General features: G+C 36.7%; 1 protein-coding gene across 1 annotated transcript; it reads left to right on the top strand.

Moving 5' to 3' along the window:
• Positions 1 to 2606: 2606 nt before the first annotated feature.
• On the top strand, positions 2607 to 5176 carry LOC109187261 (40S ribosomal protein S3a-like). Its single transcript, XM_019337432.1, has 7 exons — positions 2607 to 2732; positions 2849 to 2896; positions 3048 to 3153; positions 3787 to 3924; positions 4008 to 4193; positions 4496 to 4696; positions 4895 to 5176. Exons 1-7 carry the CDS (start codon positions 2722 to 2724, stop codon positions 4988 to 4990), a joined length of 786 nt encoding a protein of 261 aa, XP_019192977.1. The 5' UTR covers positions 2607 to 2721; the 3' UTR covers positions 4991 to 5176.
• The last annotated feature ends 15967 nt before the right edge of the window (positions 5177 to 21143 follow it).

Here is a 21143-nt window from a genome sequence, read left to right as displayed (position 1 = left end):
ACTTCTGGAAAATGTTTTCTGTAAAATGAGTCATTTTTCGGAAAATATTTTCCTTTCCAGTGTTTGGTTGCATTCTGGAAAACTGTTTTTGTGTGTTTGGTTCATTTTCTGGAAAATGAGTAGAATTGTATAATTAAACATTTTAATTATTTTATTTAGAATATTACAACATGTATAATAATATAATAATAATATTAAATATAATAAAAAATAACTAATAATATATCAAAAATATTATGGTGGTGGTGTAGTGGTAGTGGTGTTATTTGTTATATAATAATAATAATAATAATAATAATAACTGGTGGTGGTATGACGGTGGTGGCAGTGGTGATGGTGTGGTGGTGGTGGTTGCGGTGGTGGTGGCGGCGGTTGCGGTGGTATGGTCGTGGTGGCGGCGATGGCAGTGATGTGATGGTGGCGGTGGTTGCGGTGGTATGGTGGTGGTGGTGGCGGCAACAGCGGTGGTTGCGGTGGTATGGTGGTGGCAGCGACGATGGTTGCGGTGGTATGGTGGTGGTGGTGGTGGTATCGGTGGTGGTGGTGGTGGTATGGTGTTGTTGGTTGTAGTAGTTGCGGTGGTATGGTGTTGGTGGTGGAAGTGGTGGTGGTGGTGTGGTGGCGGTGGTTGCGGTGGTATAGTGGCGGTGGCGGCGGCAGTAGTGGTGGTGATGGTGGTAGTGAGGTGGTGGTGGTATGGTGTTGATGATGTTGGTGGTGGTGTGATGTTGGTGTAAAAGTTGGAAAATGACTTCCCCCAAAAAAATGGGAAGTCATTTTCCTCCAAAACAAACCTATTTTCTAAAGTCAACGGAAAATGATTTCCATTGACTTGATTTTCCAGGCACATCCAAACATGGAAACTTGAAAAATGATTTTCAGAACTCATTTTCCAGGTTTCCAAACACACCCTAAGTGTTGATGGACGTGAATGAACATGTTCGTAAACATGTTTATTAATGTTAACGAACACGTTTGTGAACATGTTCACGAACTTTAATGAACGCTTAACAAACGAACACGAACATGAACATTCTAAAAATCTTAACAAACGAACACAAATAACATCCGTTCGTTCATGTTCAGTTAACAACCATATTTATAATGTACACATAGACACAGAACGTTATCTGGCAACCTTGTGCACCATGCAAGGTGCGCACGGTTCCAATCTATAATTTCTATACTGTAGATTCATAATTTCTAAACCATAGATTCATAACTTAAATACAGTAGATTCATAATATCTGTATTGTAGATTCATAATTTCTGTACTGTAGATTCATAATTTCTAAACTGTATAGTTATCAAATTATGACCATATAGTTATGTGATTTGTGAATATAGAGTTCAACAATTGGAAATATGAACATCGAAAATTATGAACATATAGCTCTATAATTATGAACATATAGCTCTATCACATATTCACAAATTTAATACTGTAAATTCATAATTTAAATAAAGTAGCATCATAATTTTTAAACTGTGCGATTGCGAAAAGAGAATGGAATGTTTGAATGCGAAAGAAAACCGCCTAACGCTGTTAACGGCAATGAAAATTGATTTTTTTTAAAAAAAAATAAAATTGGAACAACATCGTTTTGCAACATTGTGCACCATGCATGGTGCACACGGTTGCACAACATAATTTGCAATCATTATTGTGTGGACCATGATCCACACAAGTTGTGTGAACCATATTTTGTCTACTGTAAAATAATGTACATTTTGTATATTAAAAATGTACTTTTTGTTATTGTTCACATAACACTGTGTGGACCATAATTTGCCCATAGACACTGTCCACGATATAATTTGCGGAAAGAATGAAGAACCAGTCGTTATATCGTGGATTGCGGTGCACATGTACCGCGGTTAGAACGGCGCCGTTTATTTAAGTAAAGAAACGGCGCGCCGTTAGTGTTAACGGAGCGCGTTTTTTTTTTTTTTTTTTTTTTTTTTTTGTATGTTAATTAACAACTGACACTACAGTATATCTAAATCGACATTGCCTCACGTATTATTTTTATATTATCAAATGAAACTGCAATTATAACAAAATGATACTGTAGTTGTGGTGAAATGAAACTGCAGTGTATATAAAATGAAACTGAATAACATTTAACATATTTGAGTGTATATTGTACAATGAAGCTGTAATTATATCAAAATGATCATGTATTTGTGTTTTAATAAAACTATAGTGTATATAAAATAAAAGTAAATAACATTTTCACATGTTTGAGTCTATAAATATAGAATGAAACTGTAGTTATATCGAAATGAAACTGTAGTTGTGTTGAACTAACACTGCAGTGTATACAAAATGAAACTGAATAACATAGTTACTTTTTGCAGAAGAGTGCGGAACGACAAAAAAAGGATGTCATTTCTTTTCATTAAACAAAAAGACGTCGTTTTGATGCGCGGTGCATAATCGATTATGCACCGCGGTGTACGATATAATTAGGGTGGAAGAACAGTTTCCACTATTTCACGAAAGTTTGGGCTTTAAATTATAATTACATTGCAAAGCCCAAAATGCCTTTAACCGGCCTATAAGTAGACAAGTAGGCCCGTAAAGTTCAAACCCTTATAAAGAGAGCTAGGGTTTTTGCAAAACAACTCTCTGAGTGTCAGGAGGTTGTTCTTGCGGAGCCGTCGGGTCTAGCGTTCACTCTTTCTCCGCAGCTAAGCAGGCAGCTTCCAAGCTCGACAATGGCCGTAGGGTAATCGTTTACTTCAATCTCTCATTGTCTCTATCCCAACATGTACATACAATTTTTTATTTGCGTGTATTGGTACTGATATAATCCATATGCATTGCTGTTGTATTGCGTTACAGTAAGAACAAGAGGATCTCCAAGGGGAAGAAGGGAGGAAAGAAGAAGGCGTAAGTATACTCGGTTTAATTTCCAAAATCTTATCATTTTAAAAAAAATTGTATCTATATATAATGCTTTGAAGATTTAAGAATAAATTTTTGGATTGTTTAATTTCGATTTCAACTTTTTATTTATTTACTTCTCGGATGAAAAAAATAGAGCTGATCCATTCGCCAAGAAGGACTGGTATGATATCAAGGCTCCGTCAGTGTTCAGCACCAGGAACATCGGCAAGACGCTCGTTACCCGTACTCAGGGTACAAAGGTAAACTGAGTCGCCTTTCCGATCTAGTTTCTGTTTAATTATGGTTTTTGTTTATTATGTTATCCAGTCATTATTTCTGGGCCAGAAAATGATCATTAAAAATTGAAATAGGTATGAGTTCATCTTTGCTAGGTTCATTCTGTGCAAAATAATTATGGGAGTAAGGACAGTTGCTGTGAAATCTTTCTGAAAAGAGAAATACATTAATACAGAACATAATTTTTTGTTTGTTTGTCAAAGATTGTGTGGATTTGGAATGAAATATTTACTTTCAGATTAGGTATTAGTAATCTGAATAACAACTTGAAATTCATTAAGCATTTGTGCTCTATTATTTCAAATTCTGATGCTTTTTATTTTGATTCATTGTTGTGGAATGGATTAAAAAAGTAAATGATCAGGAACTCATTTCCTTTCGTAAAATGGTTTTAATTCATTCAATTTTTGGGTTATTAGTTTTGCGTTTTCTTCTCATAGATAGAACTCACTAATAGTTGGCTAAATACTTTTGTTGTGGCAAAATTTATTTTATTTTATTCTTGGGTGGTAGATTTTTTCTTCATTTTTGGTAGTGGCATTATCTTTTGCTTCAAAGCACTGCAAACTAATTCTTTTTATTATTTTCCCATTCAGATTGCTTCTGAAGGTCTGAAGCATCGTGTGTTTGAGGTATCATTGGCAGATCTCCAGAATGATGAGGATAATGCATTCAGGAAGATTCGTCTTAGAGCTGAAGATGTTCAAGGAAGGAATGTCCTAACAAACTTCTGGGTATGACAGCGTCCATGGTGTTTGGTTTGCTGTTCACTCAAATTTTCTGTTCATGATTCTAATTTGTTTCATCCAACTTGTAGGGTATGGACTTCACAACTGATAAGTTGAGGTCATTGGTGAAGAAGTGGCAATCATTGATTGAGGCTCACGTGGATGTTAAAACCACTGACAACTATACACTGAGGATGTTTTGCATTGGATTTACTAAAAAGCGTGTTAATCAGCAAAAGAGAACATGCTATGCACAGTCGAGCCAGATTCGCCAGGTAATTTATATTTGCATGATTAGCAATCAAGTGTGTGTGTATATATATTCGATAAAAGCTTATTTGCCTTGGTAGTGACTGAAATTATACATTACAACCTGATTTTGAAATCTAGAGGCATATGCTTAAGGTTCTATATAAGAGGTCTCACAGGCTTTATCCCACTTCCAAAAGTTCTACCAAAAAAATATTGTTTAGATCTGTTAATTAAATCATTCTGTAGTCCTAGGATGTTATAAGTTCCTGATAATTTTTACACTACAACCCTTTTTAGATTAACAGATTATTTTCATCATTCCTAGATTCGCCGCAAGATGCGAGAGATTATGGTGAACCAAGCACAATCATGTGATCTCAAGGATTTGGTTCTGAAGTTCATTCCCGAGTCCATTGGCAGGGAAATCGAGAAGGCCACTTCAAGCATCTACCCTCTGCAGAATGTGTTTATTCGCAAGGTCAAGATCTTGAAAGCTCCCAAGTTTGACCTTGGAAAATTGATGGAAGTAAGTGTTTTTGGCTTTTTGCCAACCGGTTTCCCTTGTTTGAGTGATATAATCCCTCTTCTGTGTGTAAAAGATTGAATATATGTTATCACACTAGCCAAAATATTGTTACAACATCTAGGTTTATTAATTTCCATCTCTGAACGTAATCACATTAGTAATATATAATGAACGGTATTTGTTTGTTTGATTGTGCAGGTCCATGGAGACTATACTGAAGATGTTGGTACAAAGTTGGACAGGCCTGCTGCTGATGAACCAATTGCTGAGGCAACTGAGCCAGTTGGAGCTTGAAATTGAGTTTTGATTTGATTTTGGAAATTGTTATAGTTTTCCTTGAACAAGTTGAAGAATGTTTTATGTTTAATTTACTTTAGTCTGTTGACAGTTTTGGGAAGGAGTTTTTGAGAAGCATCTTTCTATCAATTATTATGCTTATATATGCTATGGTCTTGGTTTATTAGAGAGAAAATTTTGTTATGTGCCATTTTTCATTGTGTTGTATGTGGTTTTTTTTCTTCAAAAACGAAATGTTTTCAAAATTAATTCTTTAGAAAAACAAATAGACTTCCTTAAACACGATCTGAAAAGCAAAAGTAGAACAAAAATTATGCTCTAAAAAAATGCTTTTTGGGATAGATGAAACATGTAGGGGTGTAGGTGGTGTTTGGTAAATAGCGGTTTGTTGTTGGGTGAATCTAATTTTTTTTTTTTTTGAGTGATTGAGTTAGTGGTTTAACTAGTTTATAGTATTAATTAATTGATTTTAGAAGATGTATTGTAAATTAGTTGATAGTTGTTGCTTTGAGTAGTTTTTTGAATTTTAGTGTTTCAGAACAATAAGTTTTGTTATAATAAAAGTCAATTAATCAAATACTTATATTGGTTGTTTAACAAAGTCAAAAATTTAATAATGGTCAAATAAGTTAAAATTAACCAAAAAGCTAACTATGTTATGGCCTACTAAAGCTTCCAAATGAAGATAATTTTGATGTTAGCAAAATACAACTAAAGTTAGACCAATTTTTTTTTTCAAAAAGAAAAAAAGTTAGACCAATTTAGAAGAATTAATAATTATTAAAATACTGTAAACAAGAAATTAAAGGATTAATAAGAAGTAAATTTTACCATGGTCTTGCCCAACCTTTTACGGACAAAAAAAATGCAAGAATAGAAAGAGGAGCACCAAGATTAGTAATTAATTATAATCGCCAATGAATAAAGCTTTAAAATGTTTTATGTATATTGTCCCAAACAAACAAGATTTGCTTGAAAGATTATACAAAGCCAAATTATTTTTAAAATTTGATATGAAATTAGGTTTCTAGCAAATATAAATCGCAGAAGAAGACAGGTATGAAACTACTTTCACAGTATCTTTTGGTCATGAATGGGAATGCCATGACAGTTGGATTAAAAATGCACCAAGTGAAGTCACTACAACAAAAGTGCTCATAGATAACACTAAAATAACAACAATTTTAGCTAAAAGTGTTATCAATTATGTAAAAAAAAAAATAATTTTTAGAAACAAGATTGTCTTTTAGCACTTTTTTTTACAACGACGACGGGTTTGATGCAATCATTGTCTTTTCTGAGTTTTCTTTTTGCAAAATTTGTTATTTCGTACACACTTGAACAACAATACTTTTAGAAAAATCTTGTGGATTAGCATAAATATTATTAAAGATTGTTGTCATAAGTTAGGTTAGAGTTGATATTGAATTGAAAGTTTTTAACAAATTAAAATCAATTAAATTGTAACCCTTGTTTTGATCCGTGCCCTAACTATTTCGATCATCTCTTCCTCTCTTTCTCAAAATATGATTGAGGAAGAAAACGATTGACAACCGTTTGTTGGATTTGGTTGCAGGAATCCCGTTTATCGATTATTATCGATGGATGACAGACTATTGGATTCAAATGCACAAAAAATGACAACTTAATGTATTTAATTAGAGTTAATTCTAGCAATGGTCCTCCGACTATATTGATTTTCTAAAATTAGTCCATAACTTTTAATTTGGACATTTAGGTCCCTTGACTTTCAGTTTCTTTCCAATTGAGGTCCTTTCGTCAGAATACAGTTAATTGGATTTTAAATGAAGGAGTAAACTCATCCTTTCACCTGCCTATGTATTATTCTTCATATTTCTCCCTTGTATACGTGATATATATGAAGATAATCTTAGTCGAAACCCTAGAATGTTCATCGCCATTCCCCATTTGCTGGCTGCTCGTGTGTGCGTTCCTCCATTATTGAGATGTTTACAAGGTATAACAGCGAAATACGAAGGGAGAAATACGAAGAATAATACATAGGAAGGTGAAAGGACGTGTTTACCCCTTCATTTAAAGTTCAATGAACCGTATTTAACGAAAGGACCTCAATTGGAAAGAAATTGAAAGTCAAGGGACCTAAAGTGTCCAAATTAAAAGTCGGAACTAATTTTAAAAAATCAATATAGTCGGAGGACCATTTCTGGAATTAACTCTATTTAATTACAACTTTATAAAGTTTTAGTGCATAATATCTTTTTGAGCAAATACCAATTTTGGTCCCACGAGTATTAGCAAAATGACGGTTTTGGTCCACATGTTTAATTCCTACCAATTTTCATACACGACTATTGTTTTAGTACCAATTTTCATCTACGGCTATTATTTTAGTACAAAAAATCATCACGCCGGTCACCCCTCCATTTAAGACATGCCAAAATCTAAAAATTTTAAGGGTATTTTCGTCTTTTTCAACATAAGATTCTAATTTGAGCATGAATAAAGGGATTTAAACCCTAAAATTAATCTCAATTCGCAGTTCTCCTCCTCATCAGATCCTACCTTAATTTGTGGAGGAGAACTACGAATTGGATAGATCTTATGGCTTAAATCCCTTTATTCATGCTCAAATTGGGATCTTAATTTGAAAATGACGAAAATACACTTAATAATTTCATTTTTCGGTAGGTCTTAAATGAATGGGTGACCATCGTGATGAATTTTGACACTAAAACAATAATTGTGGATGAAAATTGGTACTAAAACAATAGTCGTGGATGAAAAAATTGGTAGGAATTAAACATGTGGACTAAAACTGTCATTTTATTAATATTTGTGGGACCAAAATTAGTATTTGTTCTATCTTTTTCGTATACCGTTCAATGGTCAATTTGGCCAATTTCCCTAATTAAACAATTAATTTGTAACTTACCATAACATATTAGAGTTAGCTTGCACCACTTTACAAGTATTACAATAGTAATTGAGAATTCAGAGTGAAATTGAACTGATTGTTAAGTGGTTGAACGATCGAGAGACTCACTACGTTTTGATATTTAATCTTATTGAAGCATGCAACTAAGAGATGGGTCCATAATGAAATTTTCAAGTGATCCATATTCATAAAGATTAAATGCATTTCTCTTGATAGTATATTTTCTGTTAAGTTTCCCTCTCCAATAGGGAGTGCAATGGTCCTCATACTCTCCTTAAATTGATCATTGATAAACTTGGTGTTTTAGCCTAATAATGTTATGATTACCTACAATTGAGTTTTTTTTTTTTTTTTTTTTTTTTTTTTTGATAAAAAGAAAGAAAAAATCTAAATATTTTCAATGAGGATTAAAGTATAATACTCAAAATGGTTGCTATCAATTCACCTAAAATATTCACATCAATTATGTAAAATTTTACTCATTTTATGTACCCGGATGACTAAATTAAGTAAATTTTTACATAATCAATTGACTATTTTAGATTATTGAAATAGTCGATGACCAGTTTAAGAATTATGACATAGGGTGTTTGGTAAATAGTTGTTAGTTGATTGTGTTAGTGGTTTAACTAGTTGATAGCATTAACTAATTATAGAAAGATGTTTGGTAAATTAACTGTTAGCAAATAGTTGATTATATGCAAAATGACTTTTTCAAAAAATTGATAAAAAATTATTTTAAGCAACTTTTGAATTTTAGCGTTTTGGAGCAATAAGATGTTACAAAAAGCTAATTATGTTACCAAACACTCATATTGGCTCAGCTAATAGTGGTCAAACTAGGGGTGTTAGCGAACAGAGCTTTCGGTAAACTACTCGTTTTCTTTTTCGATAAGCGTTCGTTTATGTTTGTTTATTAAGGTAAACGAACATTAACAAACAAAATTTAGAGCTCGGTTTATAAACGAACAGAGTCTGAACAGTTGTAAGCTCATTTGCTAAGAGATCGTGAACAAGCTCGTTTAGTGTTCGTTTAATAATGTTCAGGAACAAGCTTGTGTTCATTTAATATTTGTTTGTATTCTCTTTGTAGTTGTGTTACTTGTTTGGTTATTTTTTATGAACATATATTATTTCTTGTTCACGAACGAATTGTGATCATAACATGTTCATATGTTTGGTTACTAAGTATTCACGAACGTGAACAAACATGTTCGTTAATGTTAACGAACACTAAAGAACGCTTAACAAATGAACACAGACAGGATTTTCAAAAACCTTAACAAACGAACACAAACAACCTCCGTTCGTTTATGTTCGGTCCGTTAACAGCCATAGGTCAAACAAAAGCCAAAATTGATTGATAAGCTAAATTATGTTACCAAACATGGGCCTTGTTTGGTAAAATAATTAGCTTATCACCAAAATCTAGATTGTTTGACCACTATTAATTGTTTGACTTGGTTAAAAAATCAATATAAGTGTTTGATTAATTAACTTTTTGTAATTCTAAAATGTTAAAATTCAAAAAGCTGCTCAAAGTAACTTTTTCAATTAATTTTTTTTAAAAAAATATTATATCACACAAGTTATCAGCTAATCGCTAATTTACTAAACACATTTCTACAATCAGCTAATGTTATCAATTAATTAGAGTTATCCGCCAGCGAATAGCCATTTACAAAAACAGGGCCATGGTCATACTCAATAAACTATTTTATGTATTATCCCTGGACTAAATTAGCTTGTTATAAATATAAGAATATTAAATATTTAAACATGATACGTCATACGAGCATATTGGGGAAAATTATGAATAGTTAAATAGGTAAAAATGGAACGACATAGTAGCCGTTGTTCAAAGTTGAAACCCATAGGAATTTGAAACTTCAAATCAGTCCGGCGAACAACAAACACTGAGCTGGAGACTGAGATGGGGGAAGTAGAAGGGCCGATGCTGAAGCTAACTATGGAGAAGGGGCCGCTGGCCGGCCAAGGCCTAGAATTCAAACCCGGAATTGCCGTTCGGGTCGGCCGGGGAAACAATATCACAGTATGCTAGGGATTACAACTTTATTACTTCACTTTTATTAATTGAAAGGAGTTGATCAGATTATTATTATGTTATAAATTAGAACTTTTTGTAATTTAATCAGCTGCAATTAGATGAGTTGGTTCGCTATTGACTACTGTTGCATAATACCCCTAACGAAATAAGTGAATAGCATTCCTGGGAATTTTTCCCCAAGGCAATTATTAATGACTTTGCTACTGTTGCATAATAACCGCAATGAAATAATAGATTGCAGTACTAAGTCTAACATAAAAGCAGTAAGATAAACCCTTGCAGTACTAAGTCTAACATAAAAGCAGTAAGATAAACCCTTGCAGTACTAAGTCTTACATAAAAGCAGTAAGATAAACCCTTGCAGTACTAAGTCTTATATAAAAGCAGTAAGATAAACCCCTCATCACTCTTTCAGTCCATAGTTAGTAATCATCATCAGAATCTGTAGTATCAAAAAGAGAAGACTGCCCATCATCGCTATTTGATTCAGAAGACTGCCCATCACTATTTGATTCAGAAGACTGCCCTGAAAATTGACGTAGCTCACCATCTGTTGCAGTTACGTGATCAGTATCTTCCGCTGAAAATATAAGTTGCCTCCTATCAGAACCGATATTGACGTGGGTGGGACCGCTAGGAGGCAATGAGGGGGGTTCATCTGCTTGGTGGGGAGGTTGGGTGGGGCTAGGCAATGGGGGTGGGGGTTGTTTTGGGAGGACCCTCATCCTAATTAGGTCCCCCTCCCACAACCTTGAAGTATTCATACAATACTTCAAATCTGAATCAGTGAAAATGACTATCCAATCATTTTCATTGTCTTTATACTCAATAACATATTTTTCAAAATTCTCGATCTTCGACCCCAATTCATTTCGCAAATCCTCCAGAGTAGAGGAGTAGGTGAGTGGAAGGGCTATGATATAATTTCCAAAAGCCACTTTGACACGCTTTACTGTTTGACGCCTCTTGAAGTCTTGCCTTTTCCTATAATGTCTCGGCCATCTCCCTATGCTCAAAGCCTTACAGGCTCTCCCCAAAGTAGATTGGCTCACTGTGGACATATAAATAAATAAATAAATATAAATATATAAATATATAAATAAATAAATATATATATATATATATGAATGAGACAGCTTACCATTGAGAGCTTTGGCAGCCTCCGCAAAAGATTTGTCAAAATGTAAGTTTAGCACCTCCTCTGTGATACCGAATAACTTTTCCCACCTATTTAACGTTCCCCCTACAATTTTCAAACAGATCCAGATATCTCAAATGCAAAACTATGGCATCGATGGCCTGATCACCAATTAATATCTCAAATGCAATGCAAAACACATAAAAACTAACTGACACATGCTAACAGTACAAGGGAAACTGACCATAGATGGCCTGATCGTCAATTAAAGATCAAAACACATAACACAATTGTAAACACTACAAGGGAAACTGACCATCGATGGCCTGATATCTCAAATGCAAAACACATAACACAATTGTAAACTATGGCTAACAGTACAAGGACCATAGATGGCCTGATCGTCAATTAAAGATCAAAACACATAACACAATTGTAAACAGTCAAGGGAAACTGACCATCGATGGCCTAATATCTCAAATGCAAAACACATAACACAATTGTAAACCATGGCTAACAGTACAAGGACCATCAATGGCCCGATCGTCAATTAAAGATCAAAACACATAACACAATTGTAAACAGAAACTGACCATCGATGGCCTGATATCTCAAATGCAAAACACATAACACAATTGTAAACTATGGCTAACAGTACAAGGACCATCAATGGCCTGATCAAAACACATAACACAATTGTAAACAGGAAACTGACCATCGATGGCCTGATATCTCAAATGCAAAACACATAACACAATTGTAAACTATGGCTAACAGTACAAGGACCATCAATGGCCTGATCGTCAATTAAAGATCAAAACACATAACACAATTGTAACACAATTGTAAACAGGAAACTGACCATCGATGGCCTGATATCTCAAATACAAAACACATAACACAATTGTAAATTGTAAATTGTAAATTGTAAATTGTAAATTGTAAACTGACCATCCTCGGTAGCCAGATCGGTAGCGATAGCCTGGGTAGCGTCCGGATGATCGACAGCGGTAGCATCTTCCGCCATAGCCTGATCGACAGCGGTAGCATCTTCCGCCATAGCCTGATCGACAGCGGTAGCATCTTCCGCCATAGCCTGATCGACAGCGGTAGCATCTTCCGCCATAGCCTGATCGACAGCGGTAGCATCTTCCGCCATAGCCTGATCGACAGCGGTAGCATCTTCCGCCATTCTTCAGAGCAGTTCTGGGAGTGAGGAGGGGTGCGAGGCGCGGGAGCGCCGATAACCGCCGGAGTTTATTGCGTTGGGTTTGAGCTATCACCAAACAAGTTATTATCTATAACCTGAAAACATTCGGCACAAGAAACACGACACCGTTTCGACAAAATAGTTACTACCTTGAAAACAGTAAGACACAGTTATATTTTTAGGCGTGTGGTGAATGTCTATTGAGCTTTTTACCTTGATGCGGGAAGAATTTAATTTTTGAGAAGTTGACATCTTTTTGTTGGTTCTGAATCTTAAATTTCCTTATCTCTAGGACAAAAACCTGATGGTGCTGATGCTATTGCTTCAAAAGAAAGGTTAATTGCTTGAAAAAAGAACTACACTACAAGAATAGATGACTTGCGAAGAGAAATGAAGATAACCTTATTAAAGATAATTAATATAACTTAATATCTTTGATACGGGTCATTCTCGGTTGTACCCGTAGAATATATGTATGGTATGTAATATGTATGAACAAGAGAGATATAGCTCAAAGTAGTATTTTATTCATATGTGTTCTTCTTCATGTTAGAGAGAAGGGAGAGCCTTAGCTAGAGAGAGTGTGTAGTGGAAGTGGAGGGCCCCCTAAAGTGAAGGGTTAAAAGCCCTTATATAGGTCAACCCAAGTCGGGTTTGACCTTGACCCGACCCAAATAGGAGCACGGAGCGTACGGTGAGCCTGAACCCAGGGTATATTCCTCATCATGAAGCCCCCCAGTCCGTGCCCTGACGATGAGTTAGCGAGGAAGGATTCGGGCTGGAAAACTGATCACACGGTCCGTGACTTGCGCCGGTTGCCTCGTTAAAAACCTTAGGCTAATAAAAAACCCAATGGGAAAAACTTTAGCTAAGGAAAAAAGGGCACAACGCTAAACGCAGTCTGGTGGACTAAAAAGGGGAGTTGCCCGACCTAGGGGTCGGTTTTGCAACATGATTCGAGAGGTCGAACCTTTACGGGACGAACGACCGGGAAGCTAGCTAAGATCTGGAGATTGGGTTAGCTGCGATCTGGATGTCTACTTTACCGGTCTGCTGACCGGGTTTCTAGGTACGACCGGGAGGTCGGATTTATGCGGGAGCGCGACGAGCTACTACCGATGTAGCCCTTCACTCTCTTAGTTGCGAGAATCGTCAACATAAGATAGTAGATATGATAGTTTTCCGAGTTTGCTTTGCAACTTTAATCGCGATCTGTAAATGAATCGACTGAACTCACGATGCCGATGCATCAAACTATACTTCGGCCGACCGGGCGTAGAGCGCCGTGGTGGCTATGCCATCCTAATCGGGCGTGGAGCACCGGTGGTGGCTATGCCAACCTAACCGGGCGTAGAGCGCTGGCGGTGGCAATGATGCCCACTGGGGGTAGAGCGACGGTGGTGGCTATGCCAACCTAACTGGGCGTAGAGCGCCGACGGTGGCAATAATGCCGACCGAGCGTAGAGCGCCGGTGGTGGCAATGCCTAGCCCCCCGAGTCCGAGCGGCTATGACGGTCGGTCAATTGCCGGTCGGACTGAATGGAAGGAGACGCGAAAGAGACGCGCGTATAGCCCCCCGAGTCCGAGCGGCTATGACGGTCGGTCAATTGCCGGTCGGACTTAGTGGAATGAAACGCGAAAGAAACGCGCATATAGCCCCCCGAGTTCGAGCGGCTATGACGGTCGATCAGTTGCCGTTCGGACTTAGTGGAAAGAAACGCGAAAGAAACGCGCATATAGCCCCCCGAGTCCGAGCGGCTATGACAGTCGGTCAATTGCCGGTCGGACTACAAGAAGAAGAGGGGAACGCGAAAAGACGCGTGTATAGCCCCCCGAGTCCGAGCGGCTATGACGATCGGTCAATTGCCGGTCGGACTACAAGAAGAAGAGGGGAACGCGAAAAGACGCATGTATAGCCCCCGAGTCCGAGCGGCTATGACGGTCGGTCAATTGCCGATTGGACTATAAGGAGAAGACGACATTGTGGTCGTTCGGGCAACAAAGGCCGTAAGTTTAAGCGACATTGTGGTCGTTTGGGCAACGAAGGCCGTAAGTTTTAGCGACATTGCGGTCGTTTGGGCAACAAAGGCCGGAAGTTTAAGCGACATTGTGGTCGTTTGGGCAACAAAGGCCGGAAGTTTAAGCGACATTGTGGTCGTTTGGGCAACAAAGGCCGGAAGTTTAAGCGACTTTGCGGTCGTTACAAGTTTAAGCGACTTTGCGGTCGGTACAAGTTTAAGCGACTTTGCGGTCGGTCTTGTCCTTGTGGGTCGAGAGACTAGAATTGCCTACTTAGTAGGACTTGGTGCCGGGATTTTTCCCGGGCTTAACAGTGCCGGTGGTGGCGTGGCCAACCCGACCGGGCTTCTTAGTGCCGGTGGTGGAAATACCAACCTAACCGGACTTGTTACAACTAATTTTATTACAATTTTTCTAAGTAGAAAGCTATGGCCTATACAAATCATAATTTAATACAATTTTCTAAGTAAAGGCCTATAACTTCTACGAGTTGTAATATAGCCTATACAATTTTTAGTACTACACTAAAATGTTACACACAGTAACAACTTTGCACGGCTACAAGTCGGTACTACACTCAAAACTCGTAATAACGTTTAGGCCTTTCGCCCTCTTCAATATTTGGATGTAGCCTGCCAACTTTGAGAAGTCCCATGAGACCATGTCCGGTCGACGGGAAGTCCAACTTTGAGAAGTCCCACTTCATCATTCAAAGTTTGGTACTCCAGCTGTAGACTAATGATTACGAGCTGCCAAGAACGGTGGCATCCACGCATTTTTCATTTCTCTTTTCTTCCATTGTCTCGGTTGCCACACAGTTCGCATGCATTCTTTCTGCCCCGCTTTTCTGAAATCCACCGTCGCCCAGCACTAATGAACGCTCTTAGTGACTGACCACTTGCCTCGACAGAGGTGGATCTGAAATTTAGCCGGCCAGATAATGATGAGATTTTCTGCGTTCAATTCCGGCTGTTAACTTGGAAGTCGGACGGAGAAACTATCTGCGATGGTCACCCGGGATCCCTTAATGGCTTTCATGCATGCATAACTTGGAGTTGACCGGAAAGCCGGAAGCTGACTCGATCAAGAGCATTTGAGATTGAATCGATCAGGAGCTCTGTGTTGATCGGGGGTTCAACGGTTCGCCGGTCTGGGATGTTGATCGGAGGTACCGGACGGTGGTTGATTAACGTCCTCGCGTGATGGGGAGATACACTCCAACTGATTGGCGGATTTATTACGGCCGGCGAGGGTTCTAGATATATGCTCGGCGTTAGTTCCTCATAGCGGAGAGGCCTGGAGCTGCTCGGTTGCATTAGCTTGGGAAAACATGAGTAATGAGGTCGATGACATCGATCGGTGACTGCAGTAGTGACCTGAGAACTGGCCCGTCGGCGAGAAAAAATAATACAATTCTAGTTTACGGCCATGACTAATACAATTTGTAATTTTAAAAATTACAATATTTACGATCCTCTCTTAATCTTGAAAGCTTTAGAAAATCTGCCCCTAGCTTCGAACAAGAACTTTCAAGGTCAGATGAAACTTGCCACGAGACTACGTGACTCCCGGCGTACGATCGACCACATATATAAAACAATGAGCAAAAAATAAAAACTTGGCTTGCTACGGAGCTTGGAGATCACCGTGGATGAAGCCAGTCAGGCGATGAAAATGTGTCGGTCGGATGAAGGGACCTTCACACTTCAACAACCGATCGGGAACGCCACCGGTTCCTCCATTGTGATCGGAGTTGTCATAGGCTGCCAAGTGATGAAGTTGGCTTTCAATCTTGATCAACATGGTGATTGGTAACAGGGAACAGGAATAGACGAAGGTGTCATGTGCACGAAGTTTTATGATTTTTCAGCAGTTCTACCAATTAACCCGACCAAAACTAAAGCTAACTGCAGTGTAACCGATCGGCACCGCCGAGGGATGAGGTCAGGGACTCTGTTGAAAAACTGCTCGAGGAACGATTCCAGTGGGTGGCAGTTCGGGAAGCTTGGTATGGTGAAGCTTGGATTCGCTGCTGGTTGGAGAAGATGTGCAGAAACAAATGAGGATGTCACATGCGTGACACTTTCTGATTTACCTAGCGACTCTCACACTTAACTCGACCAGAATTAAGGTGACTTCGTAGCGTAGCTGATCGGCGACCTTCCACGCTCGGAAACAGTTGCACCCACCATCCACTCCGAGAAATCATGCAACTCTGGTCGACACGGCGAGCTCGGGGCACAATGATTCGTCCGTGCTCGGGCTCTGGTTCGGATCCGGGGACGACAACCGGAGATGAAATATTGTGCCCGGGAGACCGACCGCAGAGAAGAGGATTTAGCAGAGGCGGTGATTTACAGACTGCTCGACGACGGTTGCGTGGTGATTTACAGACTCCTGATCTCGGCTTCATCTCTGACTTGTGATCTGAGTTGATTCTTGTTGTTTCGAGACTCGGCTTCAACTTTTGCCTTTCCCTGCACGCTGAAAAGCGGATGGCGACGACGGCGCTGGCATCGCGATCAGCAGGGACGGCGGAGGGCGTCGGTGGTGCATAACCGTTGAGGCGTGCATGGCATTTCTTCCTATATATTGTGAGAGCTTGGAAGATTTTTCAGCCCCTTTTGCCTTCATCCGACCGGTCATATAAATATAGCTGGAGAAAACAACAGAATGAGCAATACTGCGTAGTGGTTGTTGCACTGACCTAACAGCTTGCTTGCCTGGGTTCAAACCCTACCACTCTTCTGGAACTTCTTTCAAAGAAATTTTGCCCTCCCCCTTTTGCCTTCATCCCATACCACAACAAATCAAGAACGGTGAAAATGATACAAGAAGCAGAGTGGTGGAGTGGTTGGGGTACCAGCACAACTGCTTGGGTTCAAGCCTTCCACTCCCAGAATATCTTCTCATTTTTTATTATTTTTAAATTATGGTAGGAACGTAACTCTTCGTCATGATCCCCACGGACGGCGCCAAAATGATACGGGTAATTCTCGGTTGTACTCGTAGAATATATGTATGGTATGTAATATGTATGAACAAGAGAAATATAGCTCAAAGTAGTATTTTATTCATATGTGTTCTTCTTCATGTTAGAGAGAAGGGAGAGCCTTAGCTAGAGAGAGTGTGTAGTGGAAGTGGAGGGCCAGTCGGGTTTGACCTTGACCCGACCCAAATAGGAGCACGGAGCGTACGGGGTATATTCCCCATCAATCTTGAAAATCTGGAAGGTACAATGAAGACCCAAAGGAAAATCCTACTATCATACCCTTTAAAGTTTTTATATATATATAGAGAGAGGTGGGGGGGGGGGGGGGGGGGGGAGGAGATATATAGAGGTAGAGATGTGTCAATGTTATTCGAAAATTAAGGATTTGGATAATTTGATTGCATCAAACATGTGGGATTCCACTTGCATATTGACGAGATAAAATTTATCTCTTCACCTAATGAAATATATTCAAGAAGACAACTATGGACAAGTAGTTGCACTCTATTTTAAGAGAGCGGACCATTCTTTGGAGATGTTTCATATGTTATATGATGATTGCAGTGATTTGGACCGTAAATGTAGTAAGGTAGAAGTGTATGTTGACCATGAGATTCAAGAAGCATAATTGGTTCTTTATTTTTTATTTACCTGCTTCTGCACCGGGAAAAAAACTGAAATGTGAAATTTGAATACCACATGACTTTTAAAGATTCTTTAAAAGTTTTAATCGAATACCACACGACTTTTAAAGACTCTTTAAAAATCTTGATTGAATACCGCCTGACTTTTAAAGACTCTCTAAAAGTTTGAACTGAATACTTCCAAACTTTTAAAGTTCATAAAAGTCTTTAAAACTCTATGAAAGTCATGATTGAATACACCCCCTTATTGTCATGATGGATTGATATTAGAAGTGCGAATGAGAAGAGTATGAATTTGATCAGTTAAATGTGATTGGAATATTATTGAACATAGTTTCAATTTTGGGCAGAGATTTTCATTGTTAATTTGTATTAGAGCATCCTTATCAGTTGAGATTATTTCTCAGTTATTTGTGAGTCCCAGCATCCACCTCATCCTCTATCATCTCATTTAATTACAAAAAACTATTCTCCACATCAATTTTGAGTTATTTCTCAGTTTTGTATGCACCCACTATTTAACCCACTATATTTTAATTATTTCTCTTACTTATTGGGACCACAAATATATCATACTTTGCCGGAGAAATATTTTTGAAATAACTCATCCCCACATCAGCTATAAATTTTGAGTGGAGAGAATTCATGTAGAAATAACTCCTAAATAACTACTAGTGTGGATGTTCTTATTGACATATGTTATTTTTCATTGCAAGAATCTAAGGTCAAGTTGGAAAGAATTTGACCTAAGATTCTTGCAATGAGAAATAACATATGTGAATAATACAAATTTAAAATGAAAATCTTTGGTTGAAATTGAAGCTATGTTTAGGAAGAATCTGAGGTCAAGTTAGCCCTCCACTAGAGGAGTATTTATGACGTTAGCACGTGTTACAAGGAGTTGACTTTGAGGGTATCATTATGGGTGTTGCTATTTGCACCACCCTTTGACTAAAATAGTGTATAAAGAACATTGAAAATATAAAATAGTGATAATTTATAATAAATACATAGGTGGTGCAAATAGCCTAATGGGTGGTCAAAATGCTATTTGCACCACCTTAATAAAACTGCATTTATTAGATTTAAGTAATAATTAATTAATTCAAAATTTAGTTCCTTAAAATTAAAAAAAAAAAAAAAAAAAAGAAGGAAGGAAACCATCGCCTTCTTCGGCGAGAAGGCGATGGACATGCCTTCTCGCCGGAGAAGGCAACCAACCCACTGGGTTGCCTTCTCACCGGAGAAGGCGAGGGGTTTAACTTTTTTTTTTTTTTTTTTCTAAATTAATAATTTGATTGTAAAAAAAAAAATATAAAATAAATATTAGTCTTTGATCACATTAAATGATGGTGGTGCAAATAGCACTTTTTTATTAGCACCATCTATAAAGTGGTTTGACCTATTAAATATGTGGTGCAAATAGTAAAATAGGTGGTGTGAATAGAATTTCCCATCATTATAACCCATTACATAATTACTTTGACCATGATCATAACTAAATTGTAGACATCTCTTGTCTTTGATAGGCGCATCGTCCCTAAGACTATGGTCGATGGATCGTCCAGTCATCCTCATTGGCTTTTGTTCAAGTTTGACCTTCACACTTGTTCTATGCTCCTTTATGTTGTTTGACATTTTCTCGCTATTGGGTTAACCCGCATTAGTTCAGTCCACTAGAATATAATTCATCAAATTGTATTTAAAATCTCTAGAAAGATTTATTTATTTTAAAAAGTAATTTCTTATTTCCACCATCAAGTTTTAGAAATGATTTTTTATTAACATGTTTAACCGCATAATTCACTGTTCACATCTTGAGAAAGATCTACTATACTAATAAGAGACCAAGAGAGTTAGGCCTATAATGGGTATAAAAAATGGCAGTCAAGTTTTTTAATCAAATGAATGGCTCAGATTGATCAGATTTTAATTTTTTCTTAAGATTTACTAATTTATCCTTAATGAATATGATTATCCGTTAATTGTTCCATTAAATATTATCTTTTCCGTTAATTTCTGTTAGTTCACCGTTAACTTATTCATTGATTTCAATAAGAAAGGTCTTAAGTTCGAAGTTCGAACCCCATCCCAATCAAAGTTGGCATATTTAGTACTCTATTTTACTTTTATTAAATTAATTAAATAATAATTTAGTAGTTATAACAAAAAATAATACATATGCATTTCGATCTTTAATTTAGAATTATGTATCTACAATTTTTTTATTCAAAAAAATTATTCATTATCAATAAATTAAATAAGAGAAATAATTTCATTAGTTATATTGTCTTTATTTTTCTCCAATATAAAAATTCTTTACATTCAGATTCATCAATTGATTATATTCGCTACATTGTCCCTACAATGTCTTTATAAAAAAAAAATATTCATTATCAATAATTTAATTAAGAGAAATAATTTTATTATATTATATTATCTTTATTTTTCTCGAATGTAAAAATTCTTTACATTCAAATTCATCAATTGATTATATTCAATACATTGTCTATTATCTTTTTTTGTTTTTAAAATTAAATATCAAAGTTATAATACAAAATAATGTTATATATTTATTTACCAAGTATTTTATTAATACCATGAAAAATTTAAGAAAAATATAATTAATAAAGTCAATCATATTAACTACTTGAGGAATTTGTTGACAAAGGGAGTATTCAAATCACACAACAAATTGAAGTGAGAACTATCTCGTAATGTCATTGTTTGACAATCAGTAGTTAGCGGTTAGCGTTAGCGGATTATATTAGCTGATTTGACCAGCGAATTATATCAACGGTTGATAAAAAGATATTTGAAAAAGTTAGCTTTTTAGATTAACATGTACAATGACCTAAGGGTATACATATTATAATAATAATAATAATAATAATAATAATAATAATAATAATAATAATAATAATAATAATAATAATAATAATGAAACTAATAATAATAATAATAATAATAATAATTAAAAAAAAAATATAATATATAATTAAGTCAATCATATTAACTACTTGGGAGATTTATTAACAAAAAGAGTATTCAAATTACACAACAAATTAAAGTGGAAAATTACCTCGCAATGTCCTTGTTTGACAATCAACAATTAGCTCTTAAATATTAGTATATATTTAAAATTTTACGCCCTAATTTTTA

The sequence above is a fragment of the Ipomoea nil genome, unplaced genomic scaffold (genome assembly GCF_001879475.1).
Source record: "Ipomoea nil cultivar Tokyo-kokei standard unplaced genomic scaffold, Asagao_1.1 scaffold0190, whole genome shotgun sequence".
In the NCBI taxonomy this organism is placed as follows: domain Eukaryota; kingdom Viridiplantae; phylum Streptophyta; class Magnoliopsida; order Solanales; family Convolvulaceae; genus Ipomoea; species Ipomoea nil.
This window is presented reverse-complemented; position numbering and strand designations above follow the sequence as displayed.

What these genes read in the sequence shown, in the direction of transcription:
- LOC109187261 (XM_019337432.1), top strand. An exon ending in ATGTCCTAACAAACTTCTGG is followed by an intron (nt 3,925 to 4,007) that starts GTATGACAGCGT and finishes TCCAACTTGTAG; the next exon opens with GGTATGGACTTCACAACTGA. An exon ending in ACCTTGGAAAATTGATGGAA is followed by an intron (nt 4,697 to 4,894) that starts GTAAGTGTTTTT and finishes TTGATTGTGCAG; the next exon opens with GTCCATGGAGACTATACTGA.